The sequence below is a fragment of the Enhydra lutris genome, unplaced genomic scaffold, assembly GCF_002288905.1.
Source record: "Enhydra lutris kenyoni isolate GAN:26980312 unplaced genomic scaffold, ASM228890v2 scaffoldscaffold24, whole genome shotgun sequence".
Taxonomy (NCBI): Eukaryota; Metazoa; Chordata; class Mammalia; order Carnivora; family Mustelidae; genus Enhydra; species Enhydra lutris.
In genome coordinates this window covers 27,939,336-27,960,755 of record NW_019154108.1, presented here as the reverse complement: position 1 = coordinate 27,960,755, position 21,420 = coordinate 27,939,336, and the positions used below count along the sequence as shown (strand labels likewise).

Sequence of the window (21,420 nt, the reverse complement as noted above, 5' to 3'; positions counted from 1 at the left end):
AAAGTAGAAAATAATATATTGAACCTCATAGTGCATCCATCCATCACCTACCCCAGATGCTAATTTTCAATGTTTGGACTTTCTTCAAAAAGTATTTTTTTCTAAAAGAATCCATTTCCCTGTGTATTCAGGGGTTCAAGCCTTCTTTCTATGTAGGTATTTGACAAATTAAACTGGACTTTCTATCTCAGAATCTCCAATATCTAGCACAATGCTAGCAACACAGAACTTTGTAGTTAGCTACTTAACCCTTACGTAGCACTTCTGTGCTGGATATGGTTGTAGAGGCATCGGTGATACTATTTTCGTTTTACGCTTGAAGAAACTCTTGAAGAAACTGAGGCACAGAGAGGTTCGATAACTTGCCTAGGTCATACAATTAATATTTGAACTGAGTCAATCTGGTATCAGAATACATACTCTTACTCTCTACTGCCTCTTTCAAAACTTGTTGAAAAATGAATAAAAAGTATAAAAAAGTGTTACGTAGAGTATTGACCAAACTCATTGTAGTAGTAGCGACAGGACACTGCACCTGATAGAATCCTTCCTTGTTTGGAGAATATGTGAAGACTGCCTTCATATCTTGAATGTTTCTAATAGTCTTGTCGGTGATCCATGTTGGATTTTACATTGAGCTTTATTTGGAACTGGACAGAAGAGAGAAAGTAGTAATGGCCAACATTTATTGAGCACTTACTGTCATGGCCATGCTACCGTTGCCATAACAACAGGTGAGGAAGGCTTTATAATGATTACCCTGTTTTTGCGGATCATGAAACAGGCTAAGGAGCTTAAGTAACCTGGGTCACTTGGCCAGAAACTGGTAGAGCCAGGCTTTAAACCAAAGCCTGGTTTCTAGTGTGTCCTCTTTAAGATTATACCCAACTAAATCTTGATTGTCCACTAAGTTTAAAATTAATCAAGCCAGTTAGGAGATAAATGAATTGGTATTGTCATATTTTTAAAAAAATTATTTATTTATTTGACAGAAAGAGAGAGATCACAAATAGGCAGAGAGGCAGGCGGTGGGGGGAGGGAGCAGGCTCCCCGCTGAGCAGAGAGCCTGATGCGGGGCTTGATCCTAGGACCCTGAGATCATGACCTGAGCCAAAGGCAGAGGGTTAACCCACTGAGCCATCCAGGTGCCCCGGTATTGTCATATTTTGAGCAGAATTTGAAAGTGAGAATATAGATGTTGGGGCATCCAGGTGATTTTTCAGGGACTTCAAATTCAGGGACACCATGTCGTGGGAGAAAAAGCTGACTGATTTGTAGAAGAGAAAGCCAACAATAATAACTGATGGGAGGAAGCAAGACGGTTGTCATCTGAGATGTGTGAGAAGAGCAAACCTGGTTATTGTGAGCCCTCAGTTAAAATGTTAAAGTGTGCGGATTTGATCAGGTCAAGCTCTTCTGGTATTTCCAGAGCAGAAATGGCAGTCATCTGTGTGTCTGACCAGTGGACATTTCTGTGGTTTTTGGTAATCATCACATGTAGAAATAGTAAGAAAAAATTCCTGACAAACTACTGAATTGATACAGATTTTTAAAGTTATTTTATTTTTAAAGATTTATTTATTTATTTGACAGAGAGAGAGGAAGGGAAGCAGGTTCCCCTCTGAGCAGAGAGCCCAATGCAGGGCTCAATCCCAGGACACTGGGATCAGGATCTGAGCTGAAGGCAAATGCTTAACCAGCTGAGCCACCCAGACACCCCAGATTTTTAAAGTTTTATATAATGTTTAGAATACACTTTTACACTTTTAGAATACTATTACATCATGCCCACTTCAGTGCTTTAGGTAGATTGTTGGTTATGCCTCATACTTGAGAAGTGAGGGAAGAGTTTTTCAGTTTTTGCAGTATTAATTTTTTGACTAGTATTTTGTAATAAAATGATTCAGGACAATAATCCATATATACTTTGCAGATGGGCTACTGTAAATGAGAAGCAGTGTTTTAATGATGGCAATTTCAGGCCTCGTGGAAGGTTAGTTGGGAAGAGATTTTTGGCTTCAGCGTTTATGTCTGTCCGATCGCTCTGTTTCTAGGGATCCACCCTGATGCTTGCTGTGTGTATCAAAATGAAATATTGAGGGGCGCCTGGGTGGTTCAGTGGGTTAAAGCCTCTGCCTTCAGCTCAGGTCATGATCTCAGGGTCCTGGGATCGAGCCCCACATCGGGCTCTCTGCTCATCCTCTCTCTGCCTACTTGTGATCTCTGTCTGTCAAATAAATAAATAAAATCTTAAAAAAAAAAAGCCACCACTCCATCATCTTGTGCATGCATCACTGAACAGAAATCTGCTTTAAAAAAAAATGAAATATTGATACAGCAAGCAGAGCGCAATGACTAGATTTGTCATAAGCATATAACTCTGTACTGAGTAACGTGGGCCACACTATGAGAAAAAAGGGATTTCCATGAGTCACTTTGATCCTAATTTTGGGGAATTACAACCATTACATATACTTTAAAAAATACATAACACGTCATTAACAGAAGGTAGTTTGATCATTTGTGGAGTGATTCAGAGATGTGCTGGTTTTGATAGTATATGCTGCTTCACGTCTTAATTTGTGCTTGCCGGCTTACAGTGAAAACCATATGATGAGAAATTCACGTGTTAAGTACCATACTTCATAGCATGAGTGATTGACAGGTACCTTTCCTTGTGTTACTTTCTTGAGGGAAAGATTTCCAAGCTAAGGAGTACTGAAAATAAAAACCACCTGGGGCTCTTTTTCTCTCAGAACAATTTTCCAATATGATTTGATACCACTGGAGTTGGGGAATGGTAGAACTTAAACTGTTTATTATTTTTGGGCTGATCTAATTTGATGTTTGACCATTCTGAAGGTCTTTTGCTGGATTTACCTAGCATTTATTTTTATCCTCACTCTAGCAAGTTACTGTTTTATTTAGAAAGAAGCTTAAGTCGCTGACTTCAGGCTGCCTAGATGTTAGTTTGATTATATCTTTTATGGAAAGATATAAAATTATGATTTTTATCTTTTATGGAAAGATATACAATTATTATGAAATCAAAAGCTTTAGATGTTCTAATAATTTTTCTTAAAGGACATCATTCTTCTCCATCCTAAAATGAGAAAAAATTGGTGGGGTGACCAGAAGTCTCGGTAATATTTTGTTTGTTTATTTTGAGAGAGAGAGAGAGAGCATGCGTGCACATGAGTGAGCTTGAATGGGGCAGGGGAGAGGGAGAGAGAGAATCCCAAGCAGGCCTTCATGCCCAGCTTGGAGCCCAGTGTGGGGCTGGATCTCGTAACCACGGGATCATGACCTGAACCAAAATCAAGAGCCAGATGCCCAACCAACCCACCCAGGCACCCCTCCATAATATTTTAAAAGCTGTTCTTTGAACTTACTTAGCTGTCTTCTTTGAGTTTTCTTTTCTTTCTTTCTTTGATGTATTTATATGTTGTGATATGATTGCCCTCATAGTAATAGCACCTCTATCACATCACATAATTATTATTTCTTTTTCGTAAGATCTCATCTCTTAGCAAGTTTGATGATAATACAGTTTTGTTGTCTATACTCACTGCGTTGTACATTAGGTCTTTAGGCCTTACTTACTACTAGTTGCAAGTGTGTGTCCTTAAACAGCATCTTTCCTGTCCCCCCCCATTTCCTGATAACCATCCTTTTATGCTCTGCTTTCATGAGTTTGGCTCTTTTAGATTCCACATATAAGTTTAGATCATACAGTATTTGTCTTTCTTTTCCTCGTTTATATAACTTAACATAGTGTCCTCAAGTCCATCTCTGTTGTCACAAATGGTGGGATTTCTTTTTTCCTCCGGACTGAATAATATTCCATTGTATCCCTGTACCACATCTTCTTTATCCAGTCATCCACTGACGAGCATTTTGGTTGTTTTTATATCTTGGCTGTTGTGAATAATGTTGCAGTGAAAATGGGAGGGCATTTATCTCTTTGATATCCTATTTTCATTTCCGTGGTTGTATACCCAGAAATGGGATTTTCAGATCGTATGGTAGATTCGTTTTTAATTTTTAGAGGAGCATCCATATTTTTCCATAGTGGATAAACTAATTTACATTCTCAACTTACATTAGGAAATAACTTAATTCATTGGATTAAGAAATTTAGGGTTCTTTTTTTTTTTTTTCAAGATTTTTCTCATTTGTTTGAGAGAGTGAGACTGTGGGTGCATGAATGGGGAGAGAAGCAGAGGGAGATGTTGACTCCCAGGGAGCCCAGGACCCTGAGATTATGACCTGAGCCAGAGGCCGATGCCACTCAGGCACCCCAAAATTAGGGTTCTAATTAGGAGAAGTGGGGTATTTTAACTATATCCTATGCCAGTTATCAATTTATTATCTCTTGGTTCCAAATCTACCCTCTTTTATATTTGGTGGAGCGAAATTTCTGTTTGCAGCAAGCACAATATTAAATTGAGCCAGTAGAGGGTGCTAGAGAGACACTGCAGGAGGACAGGTCTTCTCTTTGGTTCTGGTGTGCTGTGTTGGTTTCTTGCTCTTGCTGTTAAGATTCTGGAACATCCTGTGGTGTGTTCCGGCTGTGCAGCCAGTGCACACACTCCCTCCTCGAGCTCAGAATCCCGGTCCTGGCTCAGCAAGATCTTCCTGTGGACCTGCAGACACAGATACTGTGGGCCTCCGCCCTCACACCCTTCTGCCAGTGAGCTAGCTCTGGGAGCTCTGATTGCCTTTGTTCATGTACTCGCAGACTTGGCTGCCTGCACCTATGTGCGCTGTTTCCTGTTTGCTTATGGCCCAGCTCAGTCCAGCAAACTTTGCCATCCACTGTACTGCAGTCGTACTTTCTCTAGTAAGGATAGAATACCAGCTGTAGGGAGAGGATCCTCCTCCCAAGTACTCTTTCCTGGTGTACTCTCCCTTAGGCTTGAGGTATTCTTTAGAATTCTCTTTACTGTTACTCTCCTATTATAGTTAGTAATTCTTTATAATAAACTTTCCCTGTTTAAATTACTGTGTTTTCTCTCCTAATTGGACTTTGACTGGCTAATTGAATTAATACCTGATAAGATCCACCAGTCCCATACACCTATGGGACTAAATACATTTCTGGGCAGGGTGGGGGTGGGAAGAAAATTGTTATTTTAGATAGTTTTTTTTTTTTTTTAAGGGGGTGGAGGAACAGAGAGAGAGAGAGAGAGAGAGAGAGAGAGAGGGAGAGAGTCTCAAGCAGGCTCTACATTCAGTGTGGAGTCCGATGCAGGGCTTGACGTTATGATCCCTGATATCATGACCTGAAATCAAGAATCAGACATTTAACTGACTGAGCCACCAGGTGTCCCTGGTTATTTTAGATAGTTTTTGTTTTTGTTTTTGTTTTTTGTTTTTGTGCTTTTTTTCCTTTTTTTTTGGCTTTTTCTTTTTCTTTTCATTTTTTTCTTTCTTTTTGGCTTTCATAATAGTGATAATGGCAAGGATAAAAGCTATTTAATGACTTTTGCCATATGTCCATTTCCATTCTGAGTGTTTTTTCATTTGACTCTTCTGTATGACTTATTTTTGTGGGAAGGTGCAAGGAGAGGGATTTAAGTATCTGTAAATACAATTATTTTGTCACTAGTAAGCATAACTTAAGTACTAATGTCTTATCCTTCTTTATAATGAAAGTTGTTTTTTTCTCTTTTAAAGATCTTTGTTTCATTTGAAGAGATGAGGGAGGAAGAAGTACATAAAATGTTATTTTTATTTAGTAGGACATTAGGCAGTCAACGAAAGTTAAATTATATGTGAAGTCTTGTATTTGTACTTTAAATATTTGTTTTTTTTTTCTAGTTTGACTGTGTTTTAATGTTTCCTCATCCCTTTTATTCTCATGATTTTTCTTTTTTTTTTTTTTTAAAGGGGGGGTGAAGGGGCAGGAGGAGAGGGAGAGAGAGAGAATTTTTTTTTTTTTTAGATTTTGTTTATTTGACAGAGAGAGACACAGCACAGCGAGAGCAGAAACACAAGCAGGGAAAGTGGGAGAGGAAGAAGCAGGCTTCCTGCTGAGCAGGGAGCCCGATGCGGGGCTCGGTCCCAAGACCCCGGGACCATGACCCATGAAGTCGGACACTCAATAGCTGAGCCACCCGCCCCTAGGGTGAGAGAATCTTTTTTTTTTTTTTTTTTTTTAAGATTTTATTTATTTGAGAGAGAGAGAGCATGAGAAGGGGGAGGGTCTTAGGGAGAAGCAGACTCCCCGCTGAGCAGGGAGCCCTATACGGGACTCAATCCCGGGACTCCAGGATCATGACCTGAACCGAAGGCAGTCGCTTCACCAACTGAGCCACCCAGGTGCCCCGGGAGAGAGAATCTTAAGCAGGCTCCATGCCTAGCACAGAGCTGGACGTGGGTCTCGATCTCACAACCCTGAAATCATGACCTGAACTGAAATCAAGAGTCAGATGCTTAATTGACTGCACCACCCAGATGCCCCTGCCATGTGGGTATGCACATGTTTCCTTTAAAGCTCATATATTCTGATGAGTTATTTCATTATTCCACTGTACTATAGAAGATTGTTATTCTTTTGATAACTGATCAAAGCTTAATATCACTTGATTTAAGCCTTTTAAATGGAATTGACCTCCTGAGGAATCTATATTATTTTACACACAGATGACATTGTATTATATTAAAGTTCTCCTTACTTAGAATGTAAACAGGAAGATAGGGCTCTACAGAAGAGAGTTAACATAGTGGAGCTGAAACTGCTGTTCCTAAAGGTAGGAATTGTAGGGTTGGTTCTTGAAAGCCATCTGAAAACTTGGATTTCAGGAAGGGTCCCACCATTCCCAGAACTGATGAGTGCCTAAACTGTTTGTAGAAACAGCATGATTTATGCTGAACACTTGCTTTTCTTCTGGAATCTGGAATTTTGTTATGTCCCAGCCAAAGAATGCCTATGTGACCAGCTCCCAGGAAAAACCTTGGACACTGAGTCTCTGACTTTCCCTGGTAAACAACTTTTCACACATGTCACAACTCATTGCTGGAGAAATTAAATGTGTCCTCAGTGAATCCATAGGGAGAGGACTCTGAACTTCACCTTGTGCACCTTTTCCTTTTGCTGATTTTGCTTTGTGTCTGTTCACTCTAATAAATCATCGCCATAAGTACAATCAGTGCTGAGACCTGGGAGTCCTCCTAGCAAATCTTCCAACCTGGAGTGGTCTTGGTAACTCCCAACACAAGAGCATTTTGTTGTGGCTAGTTTTTCATGTAAGAATCACATTTAAAATTACTATTTTCTTCCTTGGGGGGTGTATGTGTATGTAGCTTTTATTGATCGTAGAAAATGAGCATTTGCCTAATTGAAGGTCTCTTTACGTGGATATAGGACGGCTATTTTGGATCTTGTCTTTTAGGGAGCAGTAGCATTTGTGAGATGAGGTTATGAGCTAATGCACAGTAAATATGGTTTTGGGTTTACTATTCTGCAGACTCATTAATCCAGTGTGTTTTTGGATACCCAGAAGTAGTTATCTTTCCTTGATGCACTTCAAGTCAAAACTCCTCCACACTCACATACTCTGTTCCTATTCCTACCCCGCCCCTCATCAATAATAGGAAAGGTCGTCCATATTTCTCTGGTAGTACTGCCCCTTCCTTGACTCGTGCACCTTGGTTGTCCTGAACTGGACTAAAACGGTATTCCAGAGCTCTACCTGCTCTTGCCAAGACCCTCCTTCTTCCCACCCTCAATCTTTAGCTTCGCTGAAATCTGTTTGTTTTGCCTGTTTCTTTCAGGCCTTGTAAGAAGTCCAGGACTCCTGGATTTTCCATCAGTACTCAAATCCTGATCCCCTGGATATCCTGTCTTCTGACTCTCATCTTCCACCTTTACCCAGCTTCTGGAACATTCCATTCTACACTCTGGAACTCATAACGCATCACAGCACAGCTACCCTCTTTCTCAACCTGATTTCTGAGTGTAACCTTCACTTTATACAATCTGGGCTTTCAACTGAGTCTGCTGCTTCCTTTACAATCTTTTCAAGTGATGGCTGTTTCCTCTCCTCCCATCCCTGTATCTTTGGCCTGGAGATGTATGAGTATCCTTCTTGCATGTCCCTGCTCCTTCTGGACTGTTTTCCTCTTCCGTCCTTGAAAACTCACAGCTTCGAAGTTGATGCTCTCAGACTTTCCCATCTCCCAGCCTCTCTTGTTGCCATTATCTACATATCCTTGGGATTCGCATCATTCTTTGAAGATTTTAGCCCCTGGCTCTCTATCATTTTCTAATTATTAGGCTTATCCTAAGTTATGGCAGTTTCAGTATCTATGCAGATGGTTTTCCTAATAACCTAGCTTCTTAGTTTCTTGACTACTTCTTGTCTACAGAATTTTTCTCCCTTCCTCAACTACCTACTTCCACCATCATACTCTGGAATTTGTCATTACCGATGACTGCACTCCCTTCATAGTCTCAATATAAGGTATCCCACTGTCTGATCACTACCTTTTATCTCTCTAATTCATTCTCATTTTCTCAATTCCGTTAATTCTTTGATCTCACTGAGACTAATAATCTGTGGTCCCATCATGATTTGCTGTCCCTCACCCACTCACTTCATCTTTGGTTTTTTTACTTATCTCTGTCCTAATTTAGATTCCATTATCTATCTTTATAAATTATACTCCCACAACTCCCTTATTCTCTTTTCCATTTTTCCACTCACCTGGCATATTGCCATCTCTAAGCTTTCTGCTCCTTTGTACCAAGACCTGTTAGAATTGAATGCAGCTGGGGAAGTAATAGATAAACAGCCATGCTGATTGGCATCACTCGAGGTTCATGACCATAGCCTCAGGTGTACCTTTGTGTTGCTCGCATCCCTATTTCATTTTACTGGACAAGCTATTTCATCTCTTTCTTAGGCTGTTTCACACCTGCTCTTTAAGTGTCCACATGTCTTCTACCACGTTTAGTCTTAACCAGCGATCTCTCATTGAAGATAACAGAAACAGTAGTAGAACTTTTTTTTTTTAAAGATTTTATTTGTTTATTTGACAGAGAGACAGTGAGAGAGGGAACACAAGTGAGGGGAGTGGGAGGGGAAGAAGCAGGCTTCCTGCTGAGCAGAGAACGCAACATGGGACTTGATTCCAGGACCCCAGGACCCCAGGACCATGATGCGAGCTGAAGGCAGCTGCTTAATGACTGAGCCACCCAGGCGCCCTAGAACTTTTGATATTACCATCACCTTTTCTACTAATTTTCTCATCTATACTACATATTCTGCCTTTTCTCTTATTACTCTGGATGAAATGTCCATGCTCTTGGCCAACTTTCTACTTGTATAGTAGATTTTATTCAGTTTTTTCCTTCTTGATAACATTAGTTTAGTAGTCTTTCCTCTACCACACTCATTAGTTACCTCATCCAGTCTCTTCATATATAGGACTTTAAATATATCTACAAATGAATGACTTCCAAATTTTTAATCTCAACCTGAGGTCTCTTCTGAATTGCAAATTTTTATATGTATCCACAATTTCAGATCTTCATTTGGCATTTGTTTGCTTGTTCATTTGTTTATAGCAGCTCTATTCATAATTGCCCAGAGCTGGAAGCAGCCAAGATGAATTTTAATATGTAAATGAATAAGCAGACCAAGGTACATGCAGGGAATGGAATAATCACTAGAAAGAAGTGGGCTGTCAAACCATGGAAAGGAGGAACCTGAAATGCATATTGCTATGTAAGAAGTCAATCTGAAAAGACTACTCTGGTTCCAGATGTATGACATTCTAGAAAAGGCAAAGCTATGGAAACTGTAAAAAGATCAGTGGTGGGGGTTGGAGGGAAGAGAGTGTTGGGTAGATGGAACATGAAAATTTTAGAGCAGTGAAGCTCTTTTGATGACCCCGTAATGGTGGATGTAGGCAGTCATTATATACTTGTCAAAGCCCATAGACTGCATAACAAAAAGTGAACGCTGTGTCAAGTATGGGCTTTGGGTGATAATGATGAGTCAGTTAGGTTTAGCAAGTGTATCACTGTGGGGCAGGATGTTGATAGTAGAGGAAGGGGTTGGGGCAGTATTTCAGAACCCTGTACTTTCTGCTCAGTTTCTCTGGAAGCCCAAAACTACTAATAGATTAAATCTATACTAATAGATTAACTAATAGATTAAAAATACAACTAGATATTTAACTAATAGATTAAAAATACAACTAGATATTTAATGCAGCATTAGCAGTCACTTCTTGGCAAACCTCAAGTACAGAATCCAGACGTTCACCTCTGTACTCACGGAGGATGGATGGGGCAGAGCACAGCAGTCGCTGGGATGCAAATCAGTGTAGGTGTGGGCTTGCCACCACTTACTCTTTACTGAGATATGGCCCATTGGAAGGGAATGATGTTGGTGTGTTCAAACCCGGTCACTTCTCTTTCCCCATTGCAATTAATCTTTCCATCATCATCTTATTTCTGTTAGCACATTCAGGGCATACCGTGTTATCTTCTAGGCCTGGGGATGAGAAAGTGCAGGTGGATAACAGGAAGAGAGAGATCATCTTTTTGGGAGTGTCGGGCATCCAGACCTGACTTGCATGGAACTGTAGGTGAATGCAACCTTTTGTGTCTGTCATGGACTACAGACCACCTGACGCCAGAGGCTTGCAGCAGAAAGGTCTCAACAAAAGCAGAAAAGGAACATGAATTCATAGACTTGGACTGACTGGCTCTTGCAGTGATTCTTTTTAATGATACTGATGCATATATCTGGTATATGCAAAAGCCCAAATAATATATCATTATCTAAATTTTCTGTATTAATCCTGTTGAATAATAAAGCACAATAATTGATTTACTAAATGTTTTTAGCAGTAATTAAGCCAAGTGATAGATTTTGAAGTTTATTAGTTTGATTGTTCTAATCATTTTTAATAATTCTATTTTTATCTGAGTATAATAACTAAGTTCTCCTTTTGTATTTGAAAAGATTTAGTGAAAGTATTCATATTTGATATGGTTCTGCATTTCAGATGTTGATCCATCATAACGTTGTGGTTAATGGGATCATTGTTGCCACAGGATACTATGCTTGGAGTTTACTGTATGTTCTTAAAGTTTATTAGTTTGATAATTTAAAAAGAAAAAAAAGAGGGCCTAAAAATATCACCTCTTGGGGCACCTGGGTGGCTCAGTGGGTTAAAGCCTCTGCCTTCAGCTCAGGTCATGATCCCAGGGTCCTGGGATCGAGCCCCACATAGGGCTCTCTGCTCAGCGGGGAGCCTGCTTCCCCCTCTCTCTCTGCCTGCCTCTCTGCCTACTTGTGATCTCTGTCTGTCAAATAAATAAATAAAATCTTTAAAAAAAATCACCTCTTCTTCTATAACCTCTTTGTGGATTAAATTCTTTTCACTGGTAGCAGATCTAAAACAGTCCTAAGTATCTATTTTAAATATTAAAAAAAAGATTTTATTTATTTGAGAGCAAGAGAGAGTGCTCATGCGAGAGCATGAGAGGAGGGCGGGGCAAAGGGCAAGGGAGAGAGGGAATCTCAAGTAGACTCTATGTTGTGCCCTAGTTGAAGGGCTTAATCCCACAATCCTGAAATCATGACCTAAGCTGAAATCAGGAGTCAGATGCTTAACTGATGGAGCCACCCAGGCACCCCCAAGCATCTATTTTATTTTTTTCCTGGTGATCCGTCCTAGTATTCCAGGTAATCTTAGGGGAAAACTATAAAAATTTCCCACCTGAAGAATGGAGAGAAAAAAACAACTAGTTTTTTAAACCTCTTTTGTTGATAACTATAAAACCTAATGGAGAGACTTCTTCCTGTGACTGAGGGCACTGAAGTTAGTAAAATGTTTAAGATCACCAACTATGGAGTCCTTCATCTGGGTTTTAGTCCTGGCAATACAGTGACTGTGGCCAGGTTATTTAACTTCTCTGTGCTTCGGTTTCTAATTTGTAGATTGTGAATAATACCTCTTAAGAATTTTGGGAGGAAAAAATTAGATAATACCTGTAAAATATTTGGAATAGTCCCTGACTCAGAATAAATGGTTAATAAACGCTTGCTGTTAATACTGTTGGCAGTATTATCTCTGGTACCACAATCATGATTTTTACTGAGACTGTTTTGAGTGATAAGTGAAAATCAGAGCGGCCTGTAGAATCAGGGTAGACTGCTACCATGAGAAGGCAAAACCTTGGCTAGATTTTTAGCACTTTTGTGTACGTACAAGCAATCCTTGTTTTGTAGTTATGATAATGCACACATTTATGTTACTTTGGTTTAGTTAAATAATACTAGTCCTGCAGCCACATGGTTCAAATTTTTGTTATCATGATATATTAATTTTGAGTAATTGCAGAAAGTGAAAACTCTGATAACTCTTTAGTTTATAGTCACCACATAAATTCAAGATCAGCAACTAGTCACATCACTTCCTTGAAATTCTGTTGAAAATGGTAACAGTGCATCTGTTACTTAGTTCATGCCCAGATAGCAAAGTGTGTGACTGTGTTGCCTCCTTATCTCTCAGTGATAAACCTGTGTAACATTTCCCCAAAATACATAAATTCAAAGAATTGGCCAACAATGTTAAATGTGCAGCAAAGAAATGAAAGTACTAATGCTGAAAGTGAAATTGCATATGATCTTAGAAGATTTAGAAATGATGACAGCAGAATGAAGGTAGGAAGAGCTCTAGGCGCTGCATGAAGCAATGGTGTCAACCGTTCTGAAAAAGTCTGATGAATAAAAAGAGCACAATAAAGTCACTCTGTCATCTTTAAGTTTCAGTAGGAATAGAAAGCTGTTTAGGGTTGAAATGGAACATTAACTTCTACTTTGGATTAAAGGCTGCAATAAAAAAAAAATCTAGTTAGTTTTGCTAGCATTCAAGCCAAAATTTTGAATTTTGTTGCCACATTGAAAGGGAATGATACTTCCAAGACTGGAGATCATGCAGTTTCCTTAGCTGAGTTTGGAAGAAATATGATATAAGCAGTTGAACACAATCATGCGGGGAGCCTGGGTGGCTCGGTTGGTTGAGTGTCCAACTCTTGATTTTGGCTCGGGTCATGATCTCAGGATCCTGGGATCGAGACCTGCATTGGGCTTCATGCTTAGCGGGCAGTCTGCTTGAGGATTCTCTCCCTCTTCCTCTGCCCCCCTCCCACATGTGTGCTCTCTCTCACTTTCTCAAATAAGTAATCTTAAAAAAATTAATGCATCTCAATGTGGTTTTGATTTGAGTCTCCCTGATGGCTAATGATGATGAACATTTTTTCATGTGTCTGATAGCCATTTGTATGTCTTCTTTGGTGAAGTGTCTGTTTATGTCTTCTGCCCATTTTTTGATGTGATTATCTGTTTTTCTGGGGTGTTGAGTTTGAGGAGTTCTTTATAGATCTTGGATGGTCAGCCCTTTGTCTGTACTGTCATTTGCGAATATCTTCTCCCGCTGCGTGCATTGCCTCTTTGTTTTGTTGACTGTTTCCTTTGCTGTGCAGAAGCTTTTGATCTTGATGAAGTCCCAAAAGTTCATTTTCACTTTTGTTTCCCTTGCCTTTGGAGACCTTTCTTGAAAGAAGTTGCTGTGGCCAATGTCGAAGAGGTTACTGCGTATGTTCTCCTCTAGGATTTTGATAGATTCTTGCCTCACGTTGCGGTCTTTTATCCATTTCAAGTTTATCTTTGTGTATGGTGTAAGAGAATGGTCAAGTTTCATTCTTCTATACTTAGCTGTCCAATTTTCCCAGCACCATTTATTGCAGAGACTGTCTTTTTTCCACTGGATATTTTTTCCTGCTTTGTCAAAGATTAGTTGACCATAGAGTTGCGGGTCCATACCTGGGCTCTCTACTCTGTTCCACTGGTCCGTGTGTCTGTTTTTGTGCCACTGCCATGCTATCTTGGTGATCATAGCTTTGTAGTAAAGCTTGAAATCAGGCAATGTGATGCCCCCAGTTTTGTTTTTCTTTTTCAACATTTCCTTAGCAATTCGGGGTCTCTTCTGGTTCCATACCAATTTTAGGATTGTTTGTTGCAGTACTTTGAAAAATGGCAGTGGAATTTTGATCGGGATGGCATTGAAAGTATAGATTACACCAGTTAGAATGGCCAAAATTAACAAGACAGTAAACAACAAGTGTTGGAGAGGATGTGGAGAAAAGGGAACCCTCTTACACTGTTGGTGGGAATGCAAGTTGGTGCAGCCACTGTTTCCAGCCACTGGAAAGCAGTGTGAAGATTCCTTAAGAAATTAAAAATAGAGCTACCTTATGACCCTGCAATTGCACTACTGAGTATTTACCCCAGAGATACAGATGTAGTGAAAAGAAGGGCCATCTGTACCCCAGTGTTCATTGCAGCAATGGCCACAGTCGCCAAACTGGAAAGAGCCAAGATGCCCTTCAACAGACGAATGGATAAGGAAGATGTGGTCCATATATATAATGGAGTATTATGCCTCCATCAGAAAGGATGAATCCCAGCTTTTGTATCAACATGGATGGGACTGGAGGAGATTATGCTGAGTGAAATAAGTCAGGCAGAGAGAGTTAATTATCACATGGTTTCACTTACTTGTGGAGCACAGTTGAATAACCCAGAGAACATTGAGAGAAGGAGAGAAGTGAGTTAGGGGAAATCAGAGGGGGAGATTAACCATGAGAGACTGTGGACTCTGAGAAACAAGCTGAGGGTGTTGGAGGGGAGAGGGTGGGGGAGATAGGTGAGCCTGGTGGTGGGTATTAAGGAGGGCACATATTTCATGGAGCACGGGATGTGGTGCATAAATAATGAATCTTGGAACACTGAAAAAATAAAACAAAATTTAAAAAAAATTCATGCATCATGACAGGAAACAACAATGAATAGTATGCATATGGCATGGCAGAACTTTTACTGCAGTATACAAAAAACTTTGCAGGATTCGAATCAGACGTAAATGGAATTATAAAGAAATAGAACCCTGGGAATGTTGACATTGCCACTGTTCAGTGGAATCTGCATAGGCAGCCAGAGGAACGCAGTGAGGATGAATTTAGCAGCATAAGTAAGGAAAGTGATTGTGATGAAAAGGAAGCATGTCCTGGAGGAAATGCCAGCAAAAACTTCATGTTAAAGGAACCCTCAGATATTTCATAACATTGAAAGTGCAAAGGATAAAATATTGGAAGCTGATTCAAACTTAGAAAGGAATATGAATTTTACCAGGGCATAGAAAAAATGCTTACTCTTGTTGTAAATTATATGAGAAGAAAGCAAGCTCTGTTCAAACTCGTCTTAATAATTGTTTATGAAGAAATAAAACACTTTAATTGTCAATGTTTCCAAGTGTTTTAAATTGCAGAGAACTAAATAAATAATAGTTTTACTTTTTTTCTCCATTAGTTGTGTACTTATAACTGACAGCAAAGAGTTTTTAAAGTTTTGACAAAAATAAAGGTTGCAGAACAATCATAATTTTCCTCACTGATCATAATATCCTTTTGCCCGGTTTCAGCTTGTGTGGTTATTATAATGGTTCCCCATACTGCGCATAGTGAGGAATGCCTGTGTATCCATCTCTGCTTCATCCTGTTAGTAGGGAAAAACAATCCCAGCATTTCTCACCTAGCTTTTTCAACTGTCTTTTGCTTTAACTCCTTCAGTGCGAGACTGACTGAGATTCTAATTTTTACAAAATTTAGCTTTTCGTGTTCTTGGATATTTTGAAAAAATATGATTGACTTATAGCTTTTCTTTGTGTTTCTGTTTACCTCCTTCTGACATACTGTCACTTTTTCATTTTTTTAAAAAAGATTTTATTTATTTATTTGAAAGACAGAGATCACAAGTAGGCAGTTCAGTGAGGCAGGCAGAGAGAGAGAGAGGGAAGCAGGCTCCCCGCCAAGCAGAGAACCTGATGCGGGGCTCAATCCCAGGACCCTGGGATCATGACCTGAGCCGAAGGCAGAGGCTTTAACCCACTGAGCCACCCAGGCACCCCCACTTTTTCTTTTTCTCTCTCTCTCTTTTTTTTTTTTAAGATTTTATTTATTTATTTGAGACAGAGATCACAAGTAGGCAGAGAGGCAGGCAGAGAGAGAGGAGGAAGCAGGCTCCCCGCCAAGCAGAGAGCCCGATGTGGGGCTCGATCCCAGGACCCTGAGATCATGACCCGAGCCGAAGCAGAGGCTTCAACCCACTGAGCCACCCAGGTGCCCCCCCTTTTTCATTTTGAACAGCAAAAGTTCAGTTAAGAGACAGTGTTCCTTAACTGACATTGGTAGACACTTGCCTCCTTTCTTTTCCTTTCTTCCTTCTTCATTTTTATCCATAGTCTTCATGGAGGTAGATAGAATCCTAATCATTTGATGGGCTGAAAGCAAAAGTAAAACAATTTAGTTTGCTGTTACAGAACATTAGCATATCATCTTTGGTTTTTGTCACTTTTTTCTATCACTTAAGTCTAAAGCATTAGTGCTAGATATTCTGAGTTTTGGTGTTTGTATGGATGCTAACTTGGTATTAAAAACTGTTCAAAGTGCTTTTTTTATTGACCTATAATGTATTATTTGCCTCAGGGGTACACATCTGTCCATCATCAGTCTTACACAATTCACAGCACTCACCATAGTACATATCCTCCCCCATGTCCATCACCGAGCCACCCCATCCCTTCCCCCCACCCCTTCAGCAGCCCTCAGTTTCCTAAGGTTAAGAGTCTCTTATGGTTTGTCTCCTTCTCTGGTTTCATCTTATTTCATTTTTCCTTCCCTTCCCCTATGATCCTCTGTCTTGTTTCTCAGATTCCTCATATTAGTGAGATCATATAATTGTCTTTCTCTGATTGACTTATTTCACTTAGCATAATACCCTCTGGTTCCATCCATGTCATTGCAAATGGCAAGATTTTGCGTTTTTTTAAATGGCTGCATAGTATTCCATTGTGTATATATATACTGCATCTTTTTTATCCATTCATCTGTTGATGGAGATCTAGGCTCTTTCCATAGTTCTGCTAATGTGGACATTGCTGCTATAAACATTGGGGTGCACTTGCCCTTCGGATCCCTATGTTTGTATCTTTAGGGTAAATACCCAGTAGTGCGATTGCTGGGTCGTAGGGTAGCTCGATTTTCAAATTCTACCCTCCTACACTGTTGGTGGGAATGCAAGCTGGTGCAGCCACTCTGGAAAACAGTATGGAGGTTCCACAAAAAGCTCTGTTTTGAGTAAAAACTGAATAGGTATTATGGAAAGTTAAACTTTGTTTTTTTAATAATAGTGGCAGTATGGGCCTGGGTGGCTCAGTTGGTTAGGTGTCTGCCTTGGGCTCAGGTCACAATCTCAGGGTCCTGGGATTGAGTCCCCACCTGCTCAGCAAGGAGTCTGCTTCTCCCTCTGCTCCTGTGCACTGTCTCTCTCTCACTCTCTCTCAAGTAAATAAATATAATCTCTAAAACAATAGTAGTGGCAGTTATACTAATAATTCGTAATTGGGCACTGCTTTATAGTTCACAGTATACCTTCACCCTGAGGGCTTTCATTTCACCTTTACATGAACATGGGAACTTATGAGCCAGTAACACTTATATTTCAGAAATGTGGAAAGCGAGATGTTGCGGTGTGTAAGTTGCCTTGGGTCACACGGGGAGTTGATAATCTTTCCTGATAGGCTAGGGAGGTGATAGAGTACAATGTGTAAAAGATCTGCAGTTTTGGATCATGGACATGGACTCGAATCCCAGTCCTTTAACTAACTACCTGTGTTGTTCGGACAAATCCCTTCTACCTTCATGAAAACTAGCTTGTCATTTCTCATATGCAGGTTGTTTTGAAATGTAAATGCAGCAATACAGTAATGTCTGACTTAAGGAATTAAACAGTATATGCTATAATTTAATAATATTAATATACTGTCATTATCATCTCATTCTCAGGAGGTTTGATTTCAAATTTTGGTCAGGTCCATTACATACTATATTATAGTGTTGGGTGTGTCTCTTTTCTGCTTCCTTAACATTCTGTATTTACAGCAATCCTAGAACTTACCATATCGGGTTTTAGTTCCCTATTTACTTATATTTTCCTCCTCTAATAGTCTATGAGCTGCTTGAGAAAATAGGTGTGATGGCAGTTTTCTACATTATTTATAGAGTTAACAAGGAAAGGTTGAATGCTTTGACCTCCCCAAAGAAATAGTTAGTATTTGCATTAGGTGTTTGTGGTACTAATAATATCTAATTACTGACACATTATCCCTAATAGACCTTACTTGTTTCCATAGGAAACCTGATGTGCTTTAATGAAATATAAATTTGGAAATGACTAATACAGCTTTATAGAGAAAAACTGTGCAATTTTCATGTTGGAAAAACTCCTCTGAGTTCATGTATTATACCTCTTCCATTTTGTAGAAGAGGAAGCGGAAGCTCAGGGGGTTAGGTGCTGGGGCATCTGGTGGCTTGGTCAATTAAGTGTCTGCTGTTGATCCCAGGGTCCTGGGATGGACCCTGAACCCTGTGTCGGTGGGGAATCTGCTTCTCCCTCTCCCTCTGCCTCCCACTAATGCTTTCTCTCTTTCTGCCTTTCACTTTCAAATAAATAAAATATATATTTTTTTAACCGGGGGCAGGGGTAGTTAGGTCCTTTCTCCAAGGTCACACTACTGGTTGGTTGCAGGATTTTTTTTTTTTTAAAGAGTTTATTTTTGGGACACCTGGGTGGCTCAGTCACTGGGTGTCTGCCTTCGGCTCGGGTCATGATCCTAAGGTCCTGGGATCAAGCCCCAAATCGGGGTCCCTGCTCAGCGGGAAGCCTGTGTTTCCCTCTCCCATTCCTCTTGCTTGTGTTCCCTCTCTCCCTGTTTCTCTCTCTTTCAAATAAATAAATAAATAAACGAAATCTTAAAAAAGTGTTCATTTTTATTTGTTTGAGAAAGAGAAGAGCGAGCACAGCTGGGGGTGAGGGAAGGAAGAGAGGGGAAGGAAGATGGACAAGCAGATGCTGTGCTGAATGTGGTCTTGATCTCACAACCCTGAAATCATGACCTGAGCCAAAACTCAAGAGTTGTATGCTTAATTGACTGAGCCAGCCAGTTGCTCTGGTGGCAGGATTTTTTATTTATAACCCAGGAAAAGATCACCACATCAAAGATCATCAAAATAAAGTGATAGCTGTTGCCATTTAAGGAAAACCTAAACCTCCAAGGCTCTTTTTGCAATAGAGTTTAACATGGGAATATTTAAAAAATACGGAATTGTACCAATTTCATTATTTGCCTACAAGTGCTTGGCAAACAAAATGATAAAAATCTTTTAAGTCTTCAAGAACAATAAGAAATGTAGGGAGGATGCATACTAAATTGTTAGTGTTCGTTCTTAAGGGGGCTGATACTAGAGAGAAAAGGATAAATTTATGTTTTCTTTTACCATTTTGGTATCCATTAACTTTTTTTACAGTAAGTACATAATAGTTTTGAAACTTAAAAATTCTGTAATATAGAAAATTGTTCTTAAAAAAAAAAAAAAAAAAGGTGAGAGATACAAGCCAAAGCAGAACATGAAGGGAATGTGAGAGAAGTCTTCTGTCCTCACTGACCTGACCTTTTTTTTAGTTGGAGGGACCAAATTTCTTATCTGAAAAAAGATTTCACTTTTTTTTTTTTTTTAAAGATTTTATTTATTTGACAGAGATCACAAGTAGGCAGAGAGGCAGGCAGAGGGAGAAGCAGACTCCCCACTGAGCAGAGAGTCCGATATGGGGCTCAATTCCAGGACCCTGAGATCATGACCTGAGCCGAAGGCAGGGGCCAAACCCACTGAGCCACCCAGGCGCCTCTCACTTTTTATTCTTGCTTAGCAAGTATTTAAGGCAATGATAGAAGAGAGAGTACAATGAATTGCATAATTAATACTTAATTTGCAGTGTTTATTATAGGAGTTCATTGGGAGATTATAGCAGTGTATAGATTATAGTGTATGGCAGTGTATATTACATTTTTTTCAGTGGTATAGTAATATGTTTGGAAAGTTATCTTCAGATCTCAGTGACTTTATCTTTTCATGTACTCTATTGTTTTTGGATGCCAAAAGAGATCCTTGTGCAGGGTATCCTCAAATACTAACAGGAAGTATATATTGCTTTACCACTTACTAGACTCATATTGGGATAGGTCTTACCTTGTTCATGGAAGAACAAGTTGTACTACTAAAAAAGTAAACCTTTGGAAAATAACAAAGATCAGATTACGTAGTGACATGTCAGTTGTCAGTATTTTGAAATTTAAAAAATATTGACAGAATTTATTTATTTACATTCTCTACTACTGTGTGAAATATTCCATAGCATACTTTTAAATGTTGGAAAACTATAGTAAAAACACTCTAGTAAGTGTGGGTATGCGTTGTTGGCAGAGGGATACTGAGGACAGATCAGATTGTCTCTAGATTTACAAGAGTTATTTAAAAGGCAAGAGAATTTGAGTAAGTTGTTGGGTTTCTCTAGATTCTACTTTTCTTACTAAAAAGCAGAATTAATAATAATCTAACACATATAAAAATATTGGATTTAGCTGAATTTAGACCTTATGAAAATCCTTCACAAATAAAGTTGTAGGGGATGTAGTAGATGGGATTCCTAAAGCTTCTGTAGCATCAGAAAGCACAGAACAAAGTAAGTAGTTATTCCTATGTATAGTATGTTGGATAATATCTTCACTAATATAATGGCACATTTAGTAATGAGTTTCATGTAACTTTTTTTTCAATGTTATGGTATAATAAATATTAACAGGCTACTCAGTGAAAATGAGTATTGAAGGCCAGGGTAATTGTTTCTGTTAATCTGGCTTGATACAAAGAGTGAGCACAGTTTTGTTATTTTTTTAAATCTCCTTTACTATTTAATTGGATTAGTTGATTTTGGCTTATAGGTTTGAAATAACTCCAAGGCAAATAAAGTTTCATTTCTATCTGGAAACAAATTCATATTTTACTACTGTATTTTGTTTCAGTCAGTAATTTGTGGCCATTTTTATTACAATTTTTGATCATTGGTAATCTTTTACATGCAGAAATAAAGATTTGGGAATTTAAATAACTTATTTCTATGCAGTTTTATTATGTATCTTAATTCTTTTTTGTGTTGTGTCTTTTAAAAAATTAAAGTTATTTGTAAGTACAGAGGTCAGATTGCATAGTTATTGTAAAAAGGCTTTTTGCTCACTGGGCTTCTGTATATTCTTGATACCTTATTTGTCCTTTTTTTTCCCCCCAATGTTTTCAGATGTTTTGGAATGTTATTAAGCCCAGGTCGAAACGTGAAGAACAGTGACATGCATTTACTGGATATGGTAATGATAACCTTAAGCACATTAACCAAGTATAGATGATAGTTAATTTATATTTTAGAAGTATTTTCTATTTTAAAA

The 21,420-nt window shown here is 39.1% G+C and overlaps 1 protein-coding gene across 4 annotated transcripts in view; it reads left to right on the top strand.

Annotated features, from left to right (window-relative positions):
- The window catches only part of LOC111150680 (RAB GTPase activating protein 1 like), a 759,175-nt gene that overhangs the window by 107,912 nt on the left and 629,843 nt on the right, over positions 1-21,420 (top strand). For all 4 annotated transcript variants that reach the window (XM_022508220.1, XM_022508222.1, XM_022508221.1 and 1 more), the window contains one exon: positions 21,276-21,342. In XM_022508220.1, coding sequence (XP_022363928.1) covers positions 21,276-21,342 — 67 coding nt within the window. The remainder of the gene's footprint in view (positions 1-21,275; positions 21,343-21,420) is intronic.